Raw genomic sequence first — 23,830 nt, 5'->3', positions numbered from 1 at the left:
CCCCAGCTGCCCCCCCAGCAGCCTCCACCCCAGGCGCTTCCCCAGCAGAGAGTGCCAAGCAAGTGGCTGGGCGGCTCCAGCCAGCAGGCCCCTCCGCAGGGCCCACCTCCCCCTCCCCAGGGCCCCCCCGGAGGGCTCTCTCCCTTGGGGCCTATTGGTCAGTGGGGCTCACCCGGCCTCCCGGACCTGAGCTCCGACTTGTACAGCCTAGGCTTGGTCAGCACATACATGGACAGTGTCATGTCTGAGATGTTGGGCCAGAAGCCACAGGGCCCACGCAACAACACCTGGCCCAACCGGGACCAGAACGAGGGAGTATTTGGTGTGCTGGGAGACACCCTCCCCTTTGACCCAGCAGGTGAGTCGTCGTCATTATTATCATCATCATCCCCAAGAGGTTTCCCCTCTGTCACGTTGAAGGATGTGATTTATGAAAGCCTGTCTACTTCTTCACATCATTGGTGAAAGTATATTTGCGAGAGGGACTTGCAGTGTAGCCTATCGATATCATGAAAGAGACCAGAGACACTCAAGTTGGATTTAGATTTAGATAAAGAAGGAAAACAGAAAAGGTGTCAGTGCAGTATAGCCTATTGACCTCCTCTAAGAAAGGAGACCCCCCCCGCCTGTTATCAGGAGGGTGTCTGAGAGGGTAAAGGCAGCAGCACAGAGCCTCTCTCCTGGGATTCCATGTGAGAGAACTGTGTCAGCAGTGGGGGCCTGGAGCTGTGCTGCTGACTCTGCGCTTTCATCACAAAGGCCGTGAAGAAGAGAGAGACACTCCCGTTTCCTGTTTAGCACAGCAGTCGTTAGCCAGGTATTCATTACGCCCGTAGACAATAGTGAGGCGTTTTTTTTGGTTTTCACCAGGTTGTGTTGTGGGTTCTGAAGCTTTGCCGTAAGTGCTTATAATATATTCTCAGTGTGAAACCACATTAAGCCGTTTGGAGAGGTGACATTGAGCTGACAGGAGAGAAGACTGCAGAGATTTATGATTCATCCTTATGTGTTTTGTCAGTGTGATCTCCTGATTTTAATACCCTGCACAGTGCACACTAAGCGTTGTCATTATACAGAGCAACAGTCTGTAGATGAATAATAAGATTTACGGCTGAGAGTGTTGGTGGATTTACTTTCCTAGTATGGACTACTGTTATGGTTTCAGTTGGAGTGCATTGCTCTGTGGGTTAATTTAGCGTACTGTAGATAGTAGCATAACACTTGGGGCCACTCACAGAAGTCCCAGATTCACAGTAGTAAGCCGAGACGCAGTCTGAAACCACAGTGCCTTTGATATCTGATCTTATTCACTGGGATACGAGTGACGCTCTCGTTCAGATGCACATCTGACAAGCCTCAACTACAATCACATGAACATCACTGCAAATAAACTAATGTAGGTCATTGTCTTTGAGCAGATGGTTCCCCCCCCCCAGCGATTGTGATCGTAATTTGACATTTAATGAATTTAAAATGTGTCAGCCGCTATATTTAATATTATATTTTTTTATTATTATATATAAATAATTGTATTTATTTATGTTATTTATTTATTTTTACAGTGCAGCAGACTTTTTTTTTTATTCCGGCGGAGGCCATTGTGTTGAGCTGACATACGGCTATTGTGCTTTTTCTGCTTTGGTCGACAGTCTGGCTGAAGGGATTGAGCCGTGGGCACAAACACAGAGGGAACGCTGAGGATGTCAGAATCTGACTGCGGGTTTCTCTTCTTTTCATCCTCAGTTGGCTCTGACCCCGAATTTGCACGTTACGTCGCCGGGGTCAGCCAGGCCATGCAGCAGAAACGGCAGGTGCAGCATATCCGTCGCCCGAGCAACGCCCGCAGCAACTGGCCAATCCCTGACGAGCAACACCGGACCTGGTCCCACCCAGAGTACTACAGCGAGGGGTATGTGTGTCCACACTGGCCACAGCTAACCAAACACTATCAGCTCTTAACATTGCACGCACGCACGCACACACACACACACACACACACACACACACACACGCACACACACTCCACATATCTCATGCGCGCACACACACACAATCACTCTCTCCTCATATCTCATCCACACCCGCTACATGCTGTTTCCCATTTCTCCACCCTTTTTCTGAAGTGTGCACTCCCCCACGTGGGTTTAGATGGGAATGGATCAGCTCATTGGTGTGTTGTTTTCAAATCCACATGGGGAAGTGTACATGCAAGTGCAGACTTCAGGCAAAGGGTGGAGAAATGTGTGTATGTGTACTCATGTAGGAGTACATGATATGTGACAGAGTAAGAACAACATGAGTGGACTGCAGAGTCTCCGTTGTGACAATGCACCACTGATGTGAACAGGGAGGCAGTCAATAGCAGTTGGTCAGCCAATCAGGGGGATTCTGCCAGTTCCAGTGATGAGACCTCCTCAGCCAATGGGGACAGTCTGTTCTCCATGTTTTCTGGACCCGACCTCGTAGCAGCAGTCAAACAAAGAAGGTGCGACATACTAAGTCTTCCCCTAAACCCCCTCTCTGTGGATTGTTACCATAATTTGTCACTTTTTAATTTGAACTTTTCTCAAATATGTTATTATATTTTTCCTTGAGCTTCATGTCTCTTCTGCCCTCAGAAAACACAGCTGTGGGGAGCAGGAGGCGTGTACTCTCCCCTCTCCACCCCTCCATCACCTGGTGGATGATAACAACCAGGTAAACAGTCTGGAGGTTGATCACTGGGTTAGCCGGTTGTTGTTGCTACCGTCAGTTGCTGCTATGTACACTGTGATTATTTTCTAGAATCACTTTAAATACAAACGTTTGCAACGTTCTCCTGAATCTTTGGATTTTCCCCATCACCTCTGCCCCACAGGACAGCAAAACGAAGACCTGGCCACCCAAGGCCCCATGGCAGCACTCTGCTCACACCCACAACACCATGCCCAATCCAAGCTCTTCCTTGTACCAGATGAACATCCCTTCCACCCAGTGGAGTGACTCCATGCAGATGTTGCAGTCTCCAGTGTGGTCCACTGCCAGTGACTGCTCCCCCTCCACAGGGATCTCCTCCGGCTTCCCTTACACCCAGCAGCAGCAGCAGCAGCAACAACAACAACAACAGCAGCAGCAGCAGCAACAACAACAGCACAAACCCATCAGCAAGGGCTTCAAATCCTTCCCTCTTAAACACGAGCACAGGCCCTCCTACCTTCACCAGTACTAATCAGACCAAATGTGTCCTTTGGGGACTGTATATTGGCATGGTAGAATACCTGTAGCTGCATTCGCTTCGCTAACACGCAAGCTGCGACCAACACAATTAGTCATGTTGCCCTTTCAAGTAATAGCCAGTAAATTGGGAAAAGGGCAGTCTTAAAAAAATGTATGTTTTAAGGCAAAATTGCATTGTTCACATTGGCTCAACATTTTGTATGTATTTTTCCATTTCAAAAGTCCCCATTTGAAAGAGACGTGTTCTGAACTGCCATGTGAAGCTGTGAGCAATGCATGTTTCATGCTGACAGCAAGTTAGTCCAATGGTCGCGTCTCTGCCTGATTCGTTTATACGCTGTGTTTCCTCAGACGAGAGCTTGAGACATGCACGGCCATTTCCCCCACTTTGATTCCGCAGCTGAAAATAACGGGAGAGGATTGTGTAACGGGAGAGGATTCTAGTGGACGAGGGGTCTTAATGGGATGCTCCAGTCTGCTCATCATTATATACTGTGTCTACATAGCTGTAACTGCCAAATCTCATGAAGGATGACTCAGACTACAGCTACCATCTACTGTTCCATAGCTTGTCAATTACTGAAGTTGAAATATATAAATAATTTACTTATTTTTATTAAGAGGCTTTGAGCAGGCTCAGCATAAATATAATAATCATTGCAGAGGTGTAATTTGAAAGAAATACACTACTTTTTCAACAACTGACGGAGTAAGAAAATTATAGCAGTAACTATGTGCCATGTTGGTATTAATAGCACTTGCAGAATATTATTTTCCAACCAAAGCGTTGTTCAGAAGATGAATGGTGCTGGAGCGATAACAAATGAGGTCTTGAGATTATTATACTGATCGCAAATAAAGTTATATGCCCTATTGTGTAAAAGCATAAGGGAAAGTCTTTATGATCAAAAGCGCATTCATTTCCGTTTCTTTTCCCTGATTGGCTGTTTGCTTCAGAATGACACTAACTTCTAAACCTAACTTTTGTTCCTTTAAAATACAATATTTTTCTTGTACAAATATTGACAGTATTAATCTTATTTTTGTATTTTCTTACATGTTATACCATTACTGTATATGTTAGTAAAATATAGGCATATTACATAAAACATTATTTTTTTTCCCAAGATGTGAAAAGCACATTTCTTTATTTACTACAGAGTTTAACTACACCATATATCTATAAAGGTTACCAAATATGCCATTATAATTAAACACTAAAACATTGTGTGATTAGGGTATTTTTGAGCCCATGTTTCTTCAGTTTCTATGGCTATGGGCTGTATTTAAATGCCCAGAATGTTAACTTTTTGTGATGTTTGCGGATGCCAATGTTGCCTGTATTTATGACACCATGTTTTCTGAAAACTAACATACTTACCATGTTTACAGAGAATCGTTTGCTGTATATACATATAAATATATATCTTTTTATAGTTCTGTGCTTTGCACAATCAAAATATAGGGTTTGTTGCTTTTTGTCCGTGTTATCTCCCAAACTGTTGCAGCCTTTTTAAAGATATCTTTAAAGACCTTGGACTGTAACTGTTAGCATTTTCAGCTGTGTCAAATGGTTTACTAGTGGCATTTACAAAAAAGAAAACGTTACCCTAACAGATGATATGAAGGGGGACTGCTTGGCTTATGTTGCTTATTGTTCTCTTGAGCTGGCAACTGAATCTTTCCAAGTGTACCAGCAATGCAAAAAAAAGAATAAAAAAAATAACTAGCAATTGAGTTGTTTGGCTGTTTTTATGTGCTTTACAACCTTGAAATCAATTGTCAGCTATTTAGAGGGACTTTTCCAACGGTATTAAAGTTTGATCCTCTTCTTTGATGAAGAGAGAGAGAGATTTAATTGTTGAGCAGTTTTGACCAACCAGAGAGCATCATGACGGATATGCTGGCAAACATTAAATTGTTCTTTTTTATAATATAGTTTGATCCTCTTGTTTGAAGAGCTAGAATAGTTCATTGTCAAGCAGCTTTGTGCCTACTGTAACTCACCCAGGGAGGATCAGAGGACAGATTTGCTGGCCGAGATACATTATGCTGATTCTGAATCATGCTGTGCACACTAAGCTACAAATAAACCAAGTGTAATACTGTTATTTCTCCACCCTTCTCCTGAAGTACACACTTGTGCTCTTTCCTATGTGAATTTAAAAGCATAGGGCTAGTCTAAGCATGGGCACTTACACCAATACATACCCTTTTAAATCCATGTGGGAAAGTGCAAAAGTGCGTACTTCAGGAGAAGGCTGGGAAAATAGGGACACAGCAGAGAGCTCTCCTGGTCTACATCCAGTTTTCTAGCTTCCTCTAGTGGTGTAATTGCTTAATCCTTTATCAGGCTTAACATGTAACCGGTTGATGCTGGAGGAGCTTTCACATCTATAACAAGGGTGGAAGTTGATTATGCTCATATTACTGTAGTCCTTGATCTAAGTTATTTTCTAAGGTGGTTACACTGTCTCATATTAAACAACACTCTTCAGGAACCCGAAACTGTTGGTGACTTGCTAACCAACTGACCCGTTTTGTGTAGTAATGATGCCATACCCCCATATGTGGAAGTCCCTGATGGCTTCATACAATGAAACTATTTATCTATCTCTTCAGGAAAGGTGGTGTGACTGGAGGCTATAGTCTAATCTATTAACATACAATAAACTCTGCACCTCACATGTACTCACTCTGTCAATCAATTACAACTGTCAGGATGAAAGGAAATACGAAGAGTGTAAAAATACGATTTTTTATTGTATAATTAATTACTGCAGTCATACAAGATGGCCTCAAGAAACAACATGAGGATAACCTGTCTTAATTGCAGAATACTGATATGTTTTCAAATTCGTCTCCCTTGAGGTAGTTCTATTTCAATATGGCACTTGTACAAAATATATACATGGAAGTTATCTACACACATCTTCAAAAAGAAATATGGAAGAGCGATGTAGCCTAAATCACATATTTCTGAGTGAATTATTGGCTATTTTTCTAATGTCACATGATGTCCATTCTGGGCTGCCGATGTTGGTACCGCTCCACTGTCACAGGGGGGCTGAAATAAAATTCAAAATCAGTTTAATCATATACACTTGCAGTATCAGTAGTGAATAAATGGGAGTGCAGCAAGAGTAAATAGCATTTTGACTTGCAAACATGGCCTACGTTTGTGGTTGAATCCAAGTTGGGGCTGGCATCAGCTATGGTTCCCAGGTAAACAATGTTGCGGTGCAGGATCTGTTGGTATCTGTTGGTAGAGTAGGACGTATGACTACTTATGACCAGAGCAATACATTTAGTGAGTAGGTCTAAAACTCTTAGGACCATTGAACTATCACGGTTAATAATACAGAGTTTGACCAGAGAATTATTTATATGATTCAGGCTTTGGTTTGACTCACTGTACACATTCCATTGCTCTTCCCTTCTGCATGTACTCCGTTATGCACCTAACCAACTGGTCATTTTCATCCAGTAACTGAAAGTAGAAAAATAAGATTTTGGTTAGTCAGCCAACTAGGGGTGAATTCAAATGGAATGGATCGTTTTTGTTCTGGGGCCTGACTAGTCCCTGGAACAAAATCGTTCCATGCTATACTATAGCTGATTTGCTAGCTAGCTGGCTAGCTAGTACTACTACTTACTCTTTGAATGGTTTCCTGGTTGATCTTAGCTTTCCCTCTTTGTCGTTTTGGTACAAAGACAACAGACATTTTGGCCAAGCATCAACAACGTATCTCTGTTACAGCTATCTAACTAATTTACCCTTTCGTTGACAACGATGATTTCCGGATCGGTTAATCAGACTTTTCCTAACTGCTTCGGTGTTGCTGATTCTCTCCAGAGCGGATGGGTTAAAACACGGCGCCATTATGTGTGTGTGCTGCTTCCGCCTCACATCGCCGGAGCGGTAGGAGGCAGGAGAAGGTGAAGGAGAAGGAGAAGGAGAAGGAGGAGGAGGAGGAGGAGGAGGAGGAGGAGGAGGAGGAGGAGGAGGAGGAGGAGGAGGAGGAGGAGGAGAAGGAGAAGGAGAAGGAGAAGGAGAAGGAGAATGGTCTAGGGACCCAAATGAAAGACAGTGTACCAAGTGCGCATGTCGACCAAAAATATATACACTGTAAACAAAGAAAACAACTATTCTATTGACTTTATGTATGACTGACTATTGTTTGAAACTAATGTTTCACGGGAAAAACATAAACAAATGGTACATTGAACAATAAAACTAAACTAAATACAGGTAAAGTAAGAGTATGGACAGTAATTTATTTAGGCTCACACATGATTTGTCCACATCCAGAATACATAATAAAAACCAGGAAACATGGATATTGAACAACTGTTTATTTTCATCTTGAGTAAAAATCCAGTTTTCTGAGGGTTGCCCACTGAAAGCACACCATGCTGTACAACTGACTTATTTAGAAACAATATCTGGCTTACTATCCCAGAGGTTGGAAGGAGTAACAAACATAATGGAAACTTTTCAGCATATAATAGGTCAGAAATATGTACTTTTTGAAATCTCAAATTAGCTCAGGACCTTACAGTGATGTGGTTATTGCAACAGCCCAGATTCTGCCCCCTCCCCCTGGGTTAAACATAGAATGATGGTTTTGTGGCTGTCATGCAGTGTTCTGAGATATCGGATTCTGTACAGCATCCAGTCAAAACAGCACATTTTTAAACAACAGAATATTTTTTCCTAGCTGCCCTCACATTTTGTGTGTTCTAGATCGGGTTCATCTTGTAGTGCTTTCAAATAGTACATCTTACGTTTGTCAAATGTAACCCTTAAATTAGGGAGAGACGCAAATATATAGGCTTACTCCCCCCTCTGGCAATCCCCAACATACTGACAAAAAAAAAGAAAAGAGAACATTAAACAATCCCAATCCTGTACTGGCCCCGAATACAGTTCTAATCCCTTTACTCCGTTTATTCTATAAGTAAAAGAAAAAAAAGAAACATCAAATCTGAATCACTTCAGGGGTGTGACTTTAAGGACAATACTCCAAACTGCTAGTGCTGGACAACTGACAGGGCTCAATACACTTCCTTTAGCAAGAGGGGGGGGACATACATAGCCATCTTAGAGTACCAATGCTATTAGAAATTTGATACAAGGAACCTGTCCATAGGCTTATCAGATGGGTCACTAAGGCCTATTCACTACCACTTTGTTATCCAGTTAAAAGTATACCCAAATACACACTGCTCCTTTGTTTCCTTAAACCCTGGTAATTATCTAATTTAGGTAAGCATATTCAGTTGTTTCATGTGAACTTGCTGGTTGGACTTACAATACCGGTATAAAAGCCTAACTAGGTATTCTCCCGAAAGTCAACATATTAGCTCCACTATGACTTTTTAAGCATGGAAATGGCCGGAACTCACAAATGGTCATTTCTTTGTCACTGCTCTAACAGAAGTCACTAAGACAAGCCGTTGTCAGAATCACCTGTATACTTGTAAGAGCTGGTTGTCTATTCATTTTAGTTGGATTACTTTGGGCTTCACAACCAAACGAAACACGTTAACCAAAATCATAATCACTTTTTGAATTATATACAGCTTGACTGTTAATGAGCCTTCCCCTATGAATAATGTGCCAACCTGACATTCTCCCAAAGGCCTATTGGAATGCGACAAATTGCAAAGCTGTCTTGACCAGAACAAAATATACATGACTATCGGTTATTTGCAAAAAGTTGACAATATCAACCCAACACCCTCAATGGCCTTTTTCCAAGGCAAACCTTTTAAAGTCAACAATTCTTTGAGAGTTTTCCTTTTTATTCTAAACAAAAAGTCTCAAATGGCTACTTAAATCATGACACTACACAGTTAATATTCAAGCTCTGGGTGACATGGAATAGACAGTCATTTCTGATGACTGTTACGCTCCGAGTTCAGCATGATTGTTGCAGGAAAGCCACCTTCGACCGAGAAAAATTGACACCTAGTTACTACCACTACATTTAACAAAAAAAAAAATGCAAGAGCAAATACACGTACCCCATCACTGAATGACGAAGACAGCAGTCCGCAACAGTGACCAGCATTAGTGGGTCTTACGAGGCAAAAAACCCACCTCCAAACAGCTCGAAATCACTCAATATGCATCTCTAAAACCAGAAATAAGTGGCAAACACGCAATGTCTTTGGGGTAGAGATAACAGAGAGATGCACTAGAAATACATTCATTCCATATTCAGTAAGATTATAAGACATAAATGATGCAAATTGGTGAAAAAACGCACCTTAACCCAAAGTGTTTTCAGGATTTTCAACCTCTCTCATCTCATGTAAACAGCCAAAGTGGAGCTCTGATCTGATCACCTTCATATGTAGGCAGGGCCTCTACAACAACACCCCAAAACCAACTAAGCCTATGATGTAAGCCACTAATCAACTTGAAATATCCCAAGAACACTGAAACGTGAGTTTTTCCTCTGACTAAGAAACTTGGCAAAGTACAGCAGAACGTCGACAAACGGGATAACTGGCTACCAAGATATGTAGAGTAGGAGAGAATACAAAAGCTGTAACTGTGATCCAACAGGCTATGTAAAGGATTATGGTGCTCCTACGTTACATTATAGGATATATCCAAAAAAATAAAGTCATTTCAGTGATCAAAAGTACTCATCACAGTATCAACGGGCTTCTGCATACACCTTTACACATAACGGAACATTATCAAATACAATTGTAGTAAGAAAGGAACTCAAATATATGCAAAAATACTGAATAATTCCATTGAAGAAATGTATTTACACATGTTCTTGCCCCTGTGATTACTGTATATCAAACAAAGCTCAACTTTTTCAAAAAACACATTAGCTATTATTCCTTTTGTTGGATTTTTAAAAGAGGAAATGGGCAAAGAAGCTGCATTCACACTTGTTGTAGTCAAGCAGTCAACCCCAGTGCTGGTGACAAATTACAGGGTGTGTATATATATATATCTATATGTCTTCATTCTTTTTGTCAGGAGTTGAGACCAAAACAAAATCTATGGACCATGAAGGGCTACAATTAATTGTGGATCCATCCATTTTTCAGGGGCACTATGCAGCCACTTTGTTATCCTTCTGGAAGAAAGCAAAACAAGGTTAGACTACGGCACAAATCCTAAAATTGGTATGTTGTCTTGGGTTACATCTTTAATGATTCATGTGTGGGTGTAAAGTAAATGGTAAGAAATGATTTACCCTGTATTCGTACTCAGAGAACTCCCTGCCACCTCTGCCTCCTCTGAACCCGCCCCTGCTGAAGCCTGGCGGGGCACCACGGGGAGGTCCGAAGGACCCTCGGCTTTGTGCACGACCTCTGCCACCACGGAAGCACATGCCACCTCGGCCACGGAAGCCCCCTCTGCCTCGGTTGTGTCTCAGCGGGAGGCCAAAGGTCTCTGCATTCATCCGCCTCTCCTCTGCCCAAGTCTTCCGCTCCCTGAAACAAAGGACATAATCTTTCCTGATCAACACAGATATCATATAAGCCCAATTATACATGTAAATAGATAGCAATGCATGTGTAAAGCAGACTGAGGTCAGTCTTACCTGGGGAATCCTGAGAATCCCCCAGCTCTTTCAGCCGCTTTCCTAAAAGAAATTAAAAGAAAGAGAGACATTTAGTGCAGAAGACTTTCCACATTTTGCCGACATGCCTTTGTTGTCCTTTAAAATTAGACGAAAATCAATATAACAAACAAACCACCACCCCAAGACTAAGAACTACTCAAAAACAATGTTACTAAGCACTCAAGGTGAACAACAATAATAAACTTCAATGGAGGACCATACCTTGTATCATCACTAGAGATGTTGTCAAAGAAAGACTTGGTCTTGTCATAGTAACAGTTGGCTACTGCAGGCTCCTCTTCCTCAACATTCACTTCGTTCTGGGTCTCCACTCCAGAATCGGCCTTGTCCTCTCCATTCAGAGCCTTCTCTGGTTTCTCAGGCTTGTCATCTGGGGTTAACAAAACACAAGCAGAAGATCTGTACAGATTTGTGTGAGACGGGTGGGGCTCGAACCTCTCCCAGATGGAAGACCACATTGTCCACCATTAGGCCAAGAGGACACCCTCAAGGTCTGAGGGCGACTACTTCGCCACGTGAGCATGATTCCAAGTCACCTCTGCTACATTATATATATAGATATACACACACACACACACCTTAGTTTAAGCTAAGAAATTAACACATGAGGTATCGAGATACAATGAAGATGCAGTGTTCCATAATGTACAAGCTGAAGTCATTTCTCACGCACGCCGGCCTAACATCTCCTAGGCTAGGCAAGGTTCATTACTAGAGTCTGTACCTTTCAGTTTGAGTTTGTTCTGGAACTCTTTATCGATGTCCTCCTTGTTGAACTGAGCGTTGGCACTCTCAAAGTCAAAGTCGTTGTCAAACTTCATGGGGCCATCCCTGCGCACGTTAAAGTGGCCTCTGCCACGGTGACCCCCTCCACGGCCACGACGGGCAGGGGGCGGACCAGCTGCGGGGGGGGGGGACAGACAATGTTGGATTTACAGAATCAATCGCTACATGCACTGTTTACATTGTGACCATACCAGTAGCAAAGTCTGTCTGAATCAGCACAAATCAAATGTTGGCTGGAAACAACAATGACATGAAGCCGGGGTAAGACCCAGGTTAACAGTGCTGGCTCATTACACATGTAGATCCCATAAGCAACTCACCAGCTTGACGTCTCCTGGGATCCCGGTTCTCATTACTGCCTTGCTCAGAATCTGGTCTGGGTACCGATCTCGGAACATCAGGGCCTATAGAGCATAAAACACAGGACTCTATGAGCACAAGCTGTCTCTTGTTTTTAGCATCTCATTGGAGTTACGAGGTTAAGTACTATAAGATGCTCCAATGCTAATACTAACCCCTTCTCTGCTCCAGGATGTCTGGAGGCCTTTGGCTGCCTGTAGTGGGGGTGGGTCTGGCTGCTGCTGCTGCTGCTGCAGCAGCAGCTGGGACCCTTTGTCCCACTGGTACAGGTGGAGCCGGGGCCGCCATGGGGGCAGTCTGCACTGCCTGCTCCAGGGTGGGGCTTTTCCTCAGAGGGTCAAGCTGGGGACTGGTGCGCCCTAAAGGAGAAGACAGAATTGTTTTTATGATGCAGGAGCCACTTATGTTTCCACCGATGTCAAGTGTGAGCAACACACCACAAAAACAGATTTGAAAGAGACACGAGAACAATTCTTTGTCAAAAGCATAACTTGGCAGGTCAAGGGAATGGGGAGATATGTTGCAATTACAAAGTGCTGATCTAAATGATATTAAAATATCTGATGTTAGGCGGGCACTGATCGTCCTTCATGTTGTATGTCTCAGGAGTGAAGGAATTATAGGTCAGTAAGTTGAATGTGGGCACAAACCTCCAAACTGCTGGGCCACAAGAGGGCTGGAGCTGAACTGGCTGTAGGGGGGGACAGGGGCCCTGCTGAAAGGTGCATAGGGGCCCACAGTCTGGAACGATGGGGGTGCTGCATTGCTTGATCCAAGTGAGGACTGAGGAGGAAAAACAACACCAAATAACATGTTAGAGACGTAACTGACCAAACTGTTATTCAGGTCATGGTGTCACACACAAGATCAATACCCACAAACTTTGAATTCTATGTAGCTAAGACGACGGCAAATGATTTGCAACATGAAACGGTCAAATATCTGCTTACTTGAACAATGGCAGGGTCCTGAGGCAAAGAGCTAGTGGCTTTGGGTGGCTCGCAAACAGTCAAATCTTTGATATCACTCCCTCTGAAGATGATATACTCGAAGATTTCATCTCGTGGCGGAATTGGCCTGTCAGTGGGCCGATCTTCAGTGCCAAAGGAGCGGACTGATATGGGATAAATAGCAAACAATGTCAAAAACAACAGCAGAGATTATTGTTGAAAATGCAAGTTATGTCAAATAAAACACCATTCAGCACACGGTCTGCTGCCTGTTCTGAGCTGAAAAGGCACTGCAGGACGTAAACAAAGAAATAGCATGAAACGTGTGCGCGTGCCCATATAGAGCTAATATAACACTTTCTCATTCTCTAGCTCGCACCAGTACAATACTGCACTATCCTACAACTATAGGCATGACCGCGTTTACGACAAAGAAAATTAGCTTAGTTATGATCAATAATGAAGGGTAAGGTTTGCTATTTTGATTCTAGCATTGTTGCAAGCTAACAGCTAGCTAGCTAGTTCAGTTACTAGCTAGGTAGCTACAGCTAGCGAGACTTCCACGTCCAGCTGACATGATCTGGACTGATGCTTTGACAAAATGCCAGCATCCCGTTGTGTGGTAGGACAAGTAGTTTGTCTCACAACATTTAGACGGTATCTTAGCCTCTAAGCTAATCAGTTAGCTTACCTTTAGCGAGAGCAACAGTCGAATTTTCTGTATCAATGGTATATAAAATTCCTTCATAGCGGATCTCGGCCTTCGAGATTAGGCTAATTTTACTGCCTATGTAGGGCGTCCCACCACTCATACTGTCTTCTCTTTAGTTTGAGTGTGGATTTAACGAGACAGAAATTCCCCTAAAGTATCAGACTGCCCGATAAATACTGCCTTTAATCCCGTTTGCACACTTCTATTCTTTCCCGTTAGTTCTTGCTCCAACTTGCTAGCTATTTAGCTACCACGACATGGCCGTTTTCATGTTCGTGCACACACCGCAGAGAATGGTGGGAAATTGCTTATCGCGATTTTACACGGGATCCTGGCTGCAACGTTTTCGCGGTGTAATGAATTTCCCCCCGATCACTGATCTAAGGTCAGTTTAGCCCAGTTTTAACCTTCCCCAACTACCTTCTACTTCTGAAGCTGTTCGCTGATCCTAGACCTGTGCGTCTGGGCAACTTCAGATGAAATAACAATTACAGTATCAAAACATTTAGCTAGATATTTGATGAATTGTTGTACATTTTCTTGAGATATGGTTATGGTTGCATCGTAGTTTATGGTGCATCATTCCAGTTTGCAAAAACGGGATTATGATGGTACGTGTCAACACAAGCCTCTCTGTTGTTGGGACCCCTATGATCAAGCTGTCTGTCCTGCCAGAACCTACAAACAAAACAGAGAGCCAGACCATCTACTAGTCAATTTCAACTACTTTTGTAAGCTGCAATCGATAACTCTCATCCTGTGTATGGATCCATTATGTGTATCAGCCCTCAGTTCAGACTGTTACCACACTGCTTGTTCAGACTATAGGCCAGAGTTGTTGTTTTCTATACATTGTATCAGCCTACATGGAAGAAAGCATGAGAGAAGTTCATCATATCCAATCATATCCTTCATTGCTTAAATGAAGTGGTTAAACACATATTTGAATATACAAATCTCTTACGCTGTGGCCAGTGGTGTGTGTGTTCCAGGTAACCGTCCACCTGGTAGAGGATGCTCTGTTTGGAGTAAACACACTGTATTCTAAACCCCCTGGTTTGAGAGAACAAAGCTACCTCTGACCATTCACGACCACACACACACACACACACACACACACACACACACACACACACACACACACACACACACACACACACACACACACACACACACACACACACACACACCTGTTCCTCGCTGCTGTTTATGATAATTAGGTCTGCTCTTCTCCTTTGACAGTCCTGTCTGCTCTCATCCCAGCTTTTTTATTCAGTGGAGAGGAAGTAGCAGCCGGATTCAAACTTCCGCCAGCCCTCTGGACAGAACTGCTTTTCTGTTGGAAAACAGAACAGGACACAATGTTCACCTATGCACTTAAACATTTTGAATAATATTTCACAGGCCTCATCACAGACAATACTTTCTCCTGTCGTGTGTGTGTCGCTGCAATCAAACTCAGCAAAATGACAGTGGGGCAATGTGCCACAGACATCAACAGCAGAAGAATTTAAATCTACCCCAGATTAACATTTTTGGCTCTTCATAATTTGGGACGATGCCTCACCGCTCACTCAGTGCAGAGTGTCAAAGCTAAAGTTTCACTCTAAACTCCACTCCCCCCGTCACTCTCTCCCTGAGCCCAAACCCCAGACAAACACAGCAGCAGCAGAACTACAGAAGCCCTCATTCTAACACTCCCACCTTCTCATGTACCCTCAAGAGACGTCCTTTTTAGACACCACCTCAACCATTACATAATATCATTCACAGCTTCTCTTAGGTAATACAGGTGAGTTTAAGGTCTAGGCCTCCACTAGAGAACATTGGTTGGTAAGCTTATTTTAGACTGACTAATAGAACGGTATGTCGTGGGAATCATGAACCTGTGATTTATCTGAAGTAAAATTAATGTGTTTGTCTCTCTCTGTCCCTTACTTTATTATTTTTTCTCAATAAAGTTGACGAAATAATTTAAAACAGCAACAACCTAGGTGTGCTGGGTTTTCTCTTTTCCCAGTTGTTTGTGAATGCTGTATATCCTTTTCGGGATTTATAAGGTGTTTATAATTAGGTAATAGATCGTTAACTTTCAGTCTCTCTCTGATTTTACAGTCTTTGAATCAGTAATAACACACTTTAGTGTGTGTGTGTGTGTGTGTGTGTGTGTGTGCGTGTGTGTGTGTGTGAGAGAGAGAGAGTGATGATCATCATACAGGGGGTACCAAAAGGTGGTTTATGTTCCAAATCAACTGTGCACCAAAATCTGAGCAAGCAAGCCACAACAAAACCTGTTATATAATAAATACGCCTCTAGTGATGATCACACATGCTTCATACATGCCTTCTAAGTGTTTATTACTGATCCAAAGTCTATCAATAAACCTAACTGTCTATGAAACAATTATAATCGCTATACAAATCCCTAAAAAGTGTTACCGAAATATATAGTAAATAAAGGAAAAAAAGTAAATATTGCCGCTTTGACGTCAGATTCATTCCCACAATGCGTAGTAACACGCATGCGCATTGCCTCCATTACAATTTTTAGACAGCAATCTATGATCAAAGATGGCGGGCGCCTCCGACCCCCTGGAAGATATGCTCTTTTCTGAGGTGGACGAAAAAGCCGTGAGTGATCTTGTGGGTTCCTTGGAGTCGCAACTTGTTGGCCAAAGCAATCCAGTAGGTCCACACTCTGAAAATAGAAATGCTGGGTCTACAGGCACTGCAAACCATCACTTAGGAAAAACGCTACCTGCTCAAGTGGGCACTACACCAGAACAGCAACAACAACAAGGACAGCATAAAGCTCAGATGCACCAGGAAACCAACTCTAAATTAATCAGCTCTGAAAAAATTGTCACATCTCCTTCATTGGGTTCTATTCCGTCCTTTGATGCAGCTTCCACCACTTCAGTGACCGGGGTGAATGCCAGTACTGGCGGTTTGCAATCACATGGAACATCCATCACAACACTGTCTACATCTGGTGTTGCAACTTTGCCATCACCGCTCAGCATCAGCATCACCGGCCGAGGTTCTGTTCTGGGTGCAGGTGAGGCATCGACAAACACCAATTCTCCGAGGAAACGCATTATAAGGAGTACAGCTGCGGGAATACAACAGAATTTGAACGGCGGAGCAGTAACGTCAAGGAATAACAATACCGGGGGAACACAGTCGTTGATTAATAACGCTAGCACTGTAGCTAGCGGTGCAAGTGCAGTAAACTCTAGTCGGACTGTCACTGCCAGTCTGAATACAACGACTTTCACTTTATCAAACTCTGCTGCTCAATCAGCAATTGCATTGGATAGAGGGACCCCCACTATAGCGCTGCATAGACTCCCAAGTCACATCGTAGCTAGCATCGCGCAGAATGGAAATGGTACTACTGTCTCGGCCTTGGTCCAGCAAGGCGCACGGATAGGACCAATCAGCTCTGCTACAACTTCACAAGTGAACCACAATAAGGGGGCCCCAGACACCTGTACCTCGAAAGCGGATTCTCCCGCGCAGTCCAAGACAGTAATGCAAAACCAGTCTGGTGTTAATTCCGTAACAAATGCTGCATCCTCCCCGCCTCCTGTCATTAGCCCAGCAGCAAGCCATCAACAGCCGAGTTCTGTTACAACTCCTGTCGCTCTCACGGGGATGGCAAAGCCCGCAGTTAGTGTTGTAGGACAAACCATCACTACAACTGCTGGTATAGTACGGCCCGCAGCCCCCTTACCGTCACCGGTTGCGGCCACAACTTTACAACCTCAACTTCGACCTGGAGTCCCTGCGCCTCAAAGGATTGTAGCTCCCCAACTGATTGTCAGACCTCCTCAACAGCAGACGACCATCCAACTGCCTCCGGGTTTTACCATCCCACCGGGTAAGGTATATGGGGAGGATGACTCACTCTTCAAATCGGAGAGATATGAAAGCTACGGATCGAAATCTGTTTCTTGCTCAGATCACAACAATACAATGGTGTTGCAGATCTTGTATAATTGTGTATTTCAAGTTAGAACATCTGGAAATGGCAGTTTGTTCTTTTGGCTTCCCTTGTCTACTCCCCCATCAATATTCTTCCTCAGCTGCCTCTGAATGTGCTTTGAAACTTGCTTTAATTTGATTAACACCTGTCAATCCAGGTTAAACAGTGTTCTGAAGCTACATGAATAAAGGATTAGATTGAATCCAATTAATCACAGCTGGTATACAACTGACATATTAGTTAAAACAACACAAAGCTTATGACCAACATGACAAATGAACACGTTGTAATTGTAATGGATACTGTATCGAAAGAGTAATCAGGTCTTTGCTGTTTTACATGGAATATCACTTACATCTTGGTATGCATCATCTCTGCTCTTAGGAAAGAAATCTGCATGCTACTGACTACCAATTTACCCTTCACAGACCCTCACAAACATGCACCTATTTTGCTGTTGTATGTGCAAGTCTGAAATGTGAAGACATGCAAACTCTTGACTGGCTCTCCTCTTTGTATTCATGTTGTTGCCAAAAGCAGCATGAGGCGCGTGAAAAAAAGAGCCTCTCAAGTTTCACAACATCCCAACATCACTGTGGAGGCTGAATAGACACACATCCCAACATCACTGTGGAGGCCGAATAGACACACATCACAACATCACTGTGGAGGCCGAATAGACACACATCACAACATCACTGTGGAGGCCGAATAGACACACATCACAACATCACTGTGGAGGCCGAATAGACACACATCCCAACATTCCCTTTGTGTTAGATCTCTCATTCTGCTCAATGAACTTCGACTAACTGTTGTCACCATCTTACAACCTACTAATGTGTTATGACAAGAAGTGAGACTTTGTTTGCAAAACATGATCATAACACTGCTCAGTCTACAAATTATATGTAAATGCACCATTTGACAAGGGCCTTTCACTCATGTTTTTGTTTTTAAAAATTAAATTGAATTATTTTCACCTTGAATGTTGCACATTTATGCATTCATAGGTGCCCAAATAAACACATTGCTGAAAATAAATTTGTCATTTGCATAGATGTCTTCAATCATTAGTCTTATGCTATTCAGAAGTAACTGAAACAGATCATTGGCAGCAGACCAATACCACAGAGTGCTATATTAGATGATATATTAATATACAGTATATAGTAGATTGTAATATACCACTCTGCCCCAGATGAGGTCACACTTTCTTTGCTTGATTTTACTTTAACTGATGACTCCAGACAGTGATGTATTAACATTTCACAACCATGTGTAGATCATATTGCATCCCACTAAGTAAATGCATTAAATATCCACTTAGAGGCAGCAAAAGTTGAACTTGATGTGCACTTCAATACAGGATATCTTTCTTAGTCATAGCAAATAGGCACGGTCTTCATTCACTAATCGGCTTGCAATGTGTGTCATATTGGCATACAATTGCGGACTAGGCCCAAATGATAATGACACTGTGCCTGCAGCGTACACAACTGTGATTAGACGTTGGTGCTCCTCATGCACCCAGCGTGTTGCGTGATTAGGTCACCATGGGTTTGCAAGCACTTTCAGTGTAATGCATTAACACAGTTGAAATGAATCCTAGCTGTGCCTATTAATAATCAACAGACCAGACACACACAGATGATCTCACTTCTTTCACTGAGATTTGAAGTGAGTTTTACAGTGGTCTGACTGGCTGATCCAGAGGATTCTAGTAATGTTAGTTATATATGAGCTGAATGTGGATCAGGTGAGGCTGGTGCAGGTAGAAATCAGAGGACGGGTTCATTGCAGTGCATGGAATAGAATGAGGAATGGCATCAAACACGTCCTCCGATTTCCACCTCCACCAGCCTCCCCTGAAGTGGATGTATGACCCATTCGCCAGGTCATCTCTGTGAGCTTGTCAGGTAGGGTTTCCAGTGTATTTATAAGGCTGTTTACACAGTCAGGGATTTATTTTCAGAACAGTGAAAGGGGCTGTTGACATACTAACGTAATAATGCAATAAAGAACATAATTGCTTTTGTTCACTGAGCACCATATGGAATAGCAAGCAGACACTTTGTTTGCACATACAGGAATGCACAGGCAGATGTCACAGGCATACTCGGCATAATTGGAAGCGCTTGAATGCACCCAAGGTGTCCATGTTAGCGTCTGTAGTATCCGCAGCTTCAGTCAAATCTGAGGGGTCACACTTTCTCAATGTTGGGCCTACATTTGCTTGCTTGATGATAATGTGTTCATAACAGTCTCACAAAGTTCCTTCTCCATGTTACAGATGTGAATTTAATTCAGTGCTCCTGTAAAGAGATGGCAGTGTGTGTGTTAACACTTGCCTGTTAGAAATCCAAATTAACATAGAAAGTAGACGATGCATACCAAGTGCAGTGCTATTGCGTCATAGAGGTTTCTGTGTCACTTTGTCTGTTCAGTATGTAGGTCTATGCACTATAAGTAGTCATAACTATAATATTTGAGCCACATTAACAGGTTTGATTTGAGTTAGCATTATAAGAATATTTTAGAATATTTGATCAGGCCAACAGTGTACTGTACTGTATGTTGCAGTGGAGGTAGAAATCGGACAACGGGCTCATTGTAATGCATGGAGTGGATTACAATGATACAATGAGCCCGTCCTCCGATTTCTACCTCCACCAGCCTCCACTGCTATATTGACATGACTTGATCACCATATGGCCTTGTGTGAGACGTTGCTCCCTCTGTGCTGTGCTCCAGGGATGGTGCTGGTGCGCACTGAGATGGGCCAGCTGGTGATGGTCCCTCAGCAGGCCTTGGCCCAGGCACAGGCCCAAGCCCAGGCCGCCCAGGCCCAGAACAGCATCTCCCCTCGGCCTGCCACCCCCACCGCAGGGGCCACCTTCAGGGTGACAACCCCACAGGTACGAGCCACTGCCACCAAGGTAAATACTAAGTGGGATTCTTGGGACAGCCCGACTATGAAGTTGAGATAAAAAGCACTTAGTAGGTAAGAATTATGGTTATGGTTAAGGTAAGGATTGATGGGTTTAGGGTCGTCCTAAGGATCCCACTTAGCATCTACCTACCACCATCACCCTGACTGGGACACCTTTATCTTTTACTTGCTCAGTGAATCAGTCAAACCGGGAAATGAGCCATGTAGTTCACCATTACATTGGAAAAAAACAGCAGAGCTTTTGTGCAGCTACGTTAGACTCAAGCAAACACTCAAAGTATCTGAAAGTATTTCAAATACTATTTGACTCAGGTCTGGCACTAATCACAATCACACCACACACTCTGGCACAGGGTTCATCTCAGGCTGAACAGGTAGCCTATTATTATTTTCAGTGATCAATGTGGTTCATTTCACTTTACATTAACCCTTTACATTTTTTGCGCTGTAATTCAGAAAGGCCTAACATTTAACCTAGGGATATTATGTCCTTCATCTTATATGATAGAAGAGGCTGTCTCATTGTCTCGGCTGTCGGCTTAAGAAGTACTTTATTTCTCCTGACAACACAGACATAAAGCCGTGAGATTGTAAAATCCATTTTTGCAGGTCAATCTTCTCTTCATGAAAGAACAACATTTGTTGAATGAAGAACTTTTCTGGACTAGGAGAGGAGTGGGCCAGGATTCTCAAAAGAGATAAACGTACTACTTTAGCTAAAAACAAGATACATCTATAGAACAAGATACATCTATAGAACAAGATACATCTATAGAATTGGCTGCATTAGGTTATGGTTGCTGTGAGGTTTAGTAGGACAGAATTTGGATGCACGTGGTCAGCAACAATACCTAAATAGGCTGTGGCATTCAATCGATGATTGATTGGTATTAACGGGTCCAAAGTGTGCCAAAACATTCCCCACACCACTACACCACCTCCACCATGAGAAGGTGTACAGGTGTTCCTAATAAAGTGTTCAGTGAGTGTATACATCGCATACAGTCGTAACTGACATAGTGAGATTCTTGGGGATCTTGCTCACACTCAGACACACTCACATGAGGGTGACACATGAGATGCAGTGGGAGTAGTCTGCCACCTAGCTGTCTCTTTTGGTCTCACTTGACTCCACAGATTACTTTACAGTGAGTGAACCACGGCAGTCGTAGGTTTATGATCCGCTTCCGTCTGTTTCCCACTGATGTGTACAGTCTGAGCAGGGCGGTGACACCGATAGACAAGCTACCATCACCTGAAGACCATTTCTAGACTTATTTTTATGAGACATTTCTGATCTTTTGTCAGGTCTGTAATAGTGGAGGTAGGCATTGGAGGACAGAGGATTTCTGTCCGCCATTTTCATTACCCTTGTACAGAGGTGATGATCGCACACTTTTAGTAATTGGGTTAAAAAAATCTATTAAAATGGGGTCATTGTAAGGCATTGAATGGAATGAGGAATGATATCAAACATGTGTGTGACATATGTCCACTGGAATGGAATGAGGAATGGTAACAACCACATGGGTTTGATACCATTCCTCATTCCATTCCATTCCATGCATTACAATGAGCCCGTCCTCCGATGTCTACCTCCACCAGCCTCGATTGAATTACACTGATCGATCTCTTCTTTAGAGAGACCTGTATTAGACAAACAGTAGTCTCACTAAATCAGAGATGAGATTCTGGCTTCCGAGATTAGACACACATGCAATTTTGGGACAATCACCAACTGACTCATTGATTATATATTCACACATTCAGTAAGAAACACATTTTTGGGGTTTATAAAGCCTCCGTGATGAGCTTATAGGCAGTTAACTTTTAGTCAATAGCAGTGGAGGCTGATGGAGGTAGAAATCCGAGGACAGGCTCAGTTTAAGGCAAGGAATGGTATCAAACACTCAAACACACATGTTTGACATCATTCCTCATTCCATTCAATGCCTTACAATGAGCCCATTTTAGTCGATTTTTTAACCCAATTACTAAAAGTGTGTGATCATCACCTCTGTACATGGGTAATGAAAATGGCGTGCTCTAATCCTCTGTGGACCTCTGTATTCCTCTGCACACTGCATTTATTTAAGTACACACAGGACTGAACAAGTCCCTTTTTGCTGCCCCAGCAATTCTGTTAAGGTTATTTTTTGGAGAGGGGCAGTCCCACTCTCGTATATTTTCGTTTTTTTATTGGACAGAGACAGTCGAGAAAGACCGGAAGTAAAGAGGAGAGGATATATCAGCAGAGCATTGGCCGGATTCGAACCCACGCCGTCATGGGTATATGTGTGCACTGTAGGCCGTGGTGCTAGACCCCTGGACCACCCCAGCCCACGTCTCAGCAATTAGAATCATTGAGTTACAGTAAATAACAGATTTATGTTAAGCTGTTTATGAACTAATCAGAAACCCTTTACAAATTCCAAAAAGTACTTAATGTTAAGTGTTGCCATAATTGAGGAAATGTCTGTGTAATTATATAGTTTCTGTTCTGCAGAGTTTTAATCTATAGAGTAGATTATCATTTATAAGTGGATGTGTATCCTAATCCTCTTAATGGCCCTCCTGAGTCCCTGCTACTCAAAGTTTAATGAGCTTGTGAATATTTAATAGAAATGTGCTTATTATCACCTGTGGAAACATCATTGCTTGTAAAGCTTATACTGTAAGCCTGTGCTAGCTGCTGTAGAGAATCTAGAATGTTGGAGTGGGTTTATGGAACTGATTTATAAATGTTTCTTTAGAATCCAGAATGTTGGAGTGGGCTTATGGAACTGATTTCTAAATGTTTCTTTAGAATCCAGAATGTTGGAGTGGGCTTATGGAACTGATTTCTAAATGTTTTTTTAGAATCCGGAATGTTGGAGTGGGCTTATGGAACTGATTTCTAAATGTTTCTTTAGAATCCAGAATGTTGGAGTGGGCTTATGGAACTGATTTCTAAATATTTCTAATGGGTTATAAAAAGGAAATATATTGTGCACCTGAAAAAAAGAAAATAGAAAACTAGTGTGAACTAACCCTACTGTTTTTAACGCTCCTGGATGACAGTGATTTGCTATGCACACATCTGTCGAGCAACCTTCTAAAACCAACATTTTCACATATTTTTATCAACAGACTTTTTTGGCTGGGCGCCACAAATGATAATTAATTTCCTGTATAGCCTACTCATCTTTCAGCCAGATGTGGTTATGTCTGCCTTGAATATAGTTTTTGAAACGGCAATGTGTT

At 42.8% G+C, this 23,830-nt stretch overlaps 4 protein-coding genes across 5 annotated transcripts in view; 2 read left to right on the top strand and 2 right to left on the bottom strand.

The window, feature by feature from the left end:
- garre1 (granule associated Rac and RHOG effector 1) overlaps window positions 1-3,366 on the top strand; it is a 24,874-nt gene extending 21,508 nt beyond the window's left edge. Inside the window, exons 11-15 of the mRNA XM_083690849.1 lie at window positions 7-358; window positions 1,744-1,909; window positions 2,348-2,485; window positions 2,619-2,697; window positions 2,858-3,366. Of these exons, the coding sequence (XP_083546975.1) occupies window positions 7-358; window positions 1,744-1,909; window positions 2,348-2,485; window positions 2,619-2,697; window positions 2,858-3,208 (1,086 nt within the window). The 3' untranslated portion in view covers window positions 3,209-3,366. The remainder of the gene's footprint in view (window positions 1-6; window positions 359-1,743; window positions 1,910-2,347; window positions 2,486-2,618; window positions 2,698-2,857) is intronic.
- A 2,610-nt stretch (window positions 3,367-5,976) lies between these two features.
- On the bottom strand, window positions 5,977-7,241 carry ss18l2 (ss18, like 2). Its single transcript, XM_083690741.1, has 4 exons — window positions 6,873-7,241; window positions 6,630-6,706; window positions 6,394-6,475; window positions 5,977-6,283 (listed from the first exon to the last, which is right to left on the bottom strand). The coding sequence occupies exons 1-4, from the start codon at window positions 6,939-6,941 to the stop codon at window positions 6,212-6,214; spliced, it is 300 nt and encodes a 99-aa protein (XP_083546867.1). The 5' UTR covers window positions 6,942-7,241; the 3' UTR covers window positions 5,977-6,211.
- A 316-nt stretch (window positions 7,242-7,557) lies between these two features.
- On the bottom strand, window positions 7,558-13,915 carry lsm14ab (LSM14A mRNA processing body assembly factor b). Of its 2 annotated transcripts, none has more exons than XM_083691150.1 (10): window positions 13,626-13,915; window positions 12,935-13,098; window positions 12,635-12,767; window positions 12,140-12,343; window positions 11,945-12,028; window positions 11,563-11,739; window positions 11,040-11,208; window positions 10,797-10,838; window positions 10,446-10,686; window positions 7,558-10,325 (listed from the first exon to the last, which is right to left on the bottom strand). In XM_083691150.1, exons 1-10 carry the CDS (start codon window positions 13,744-13,746, stop codon window positions 10,302-10,304), a joined length of 1,359 nt encoding a protein of 452 aa, XP_083547276.1. In that variant the 5' UTR covers window positions 13,747-13,915; the 3' UTR covers window positions 7,558-10,301. The 2 variants fall into 2 exon arrangements, with proteins under 2 accessions (XP_083547276.1, XP_083547277.1); XM_083691151.1 differs by having other exon boundaries at window positions 7,558-10,322.
- A 2,302-nt stretch (window positions 13,916-16,217) lies between these two features.
- The window catches only part of LOC310819921 (transcription initiation factor TFIID subunit 4), a gene marked incomplete at its 5' end in the record, with an annotated part of 67,488 nt that continues 59,875 nt past the window's right edge, over window positions 16,218-23,830 (top strand). Inside the window, 2 exons of the mRNA XM_083691339.1 lie at window positions 16,218-17,529; window positions 20,389-20,552. Coding sequence (XP_083547465.1) covers window positions 16,218-17,529; window positions 20,389-20,552 — 1,476 coding nt within the window. The remainder of the gene's footprint in view (window positions 17,530-20,388; window positions 20,553-23,830) is intronic.

Source organism: Argentina silus, assembly GCF_951799395.1.
Source record: "Argentina silus genome assembly, chromosome: 19".
NCBI lineage: Eukaryota > Metazoa > Chordata > Actinopteri > Argentiniformes > Argentinidae > Argentina > Argentina silus.
The sequence above is the reverse complement of the archived record's forward strand: the minus strand, read 5'-3'. Positions and strand labels throughout refer to the sequence as shown.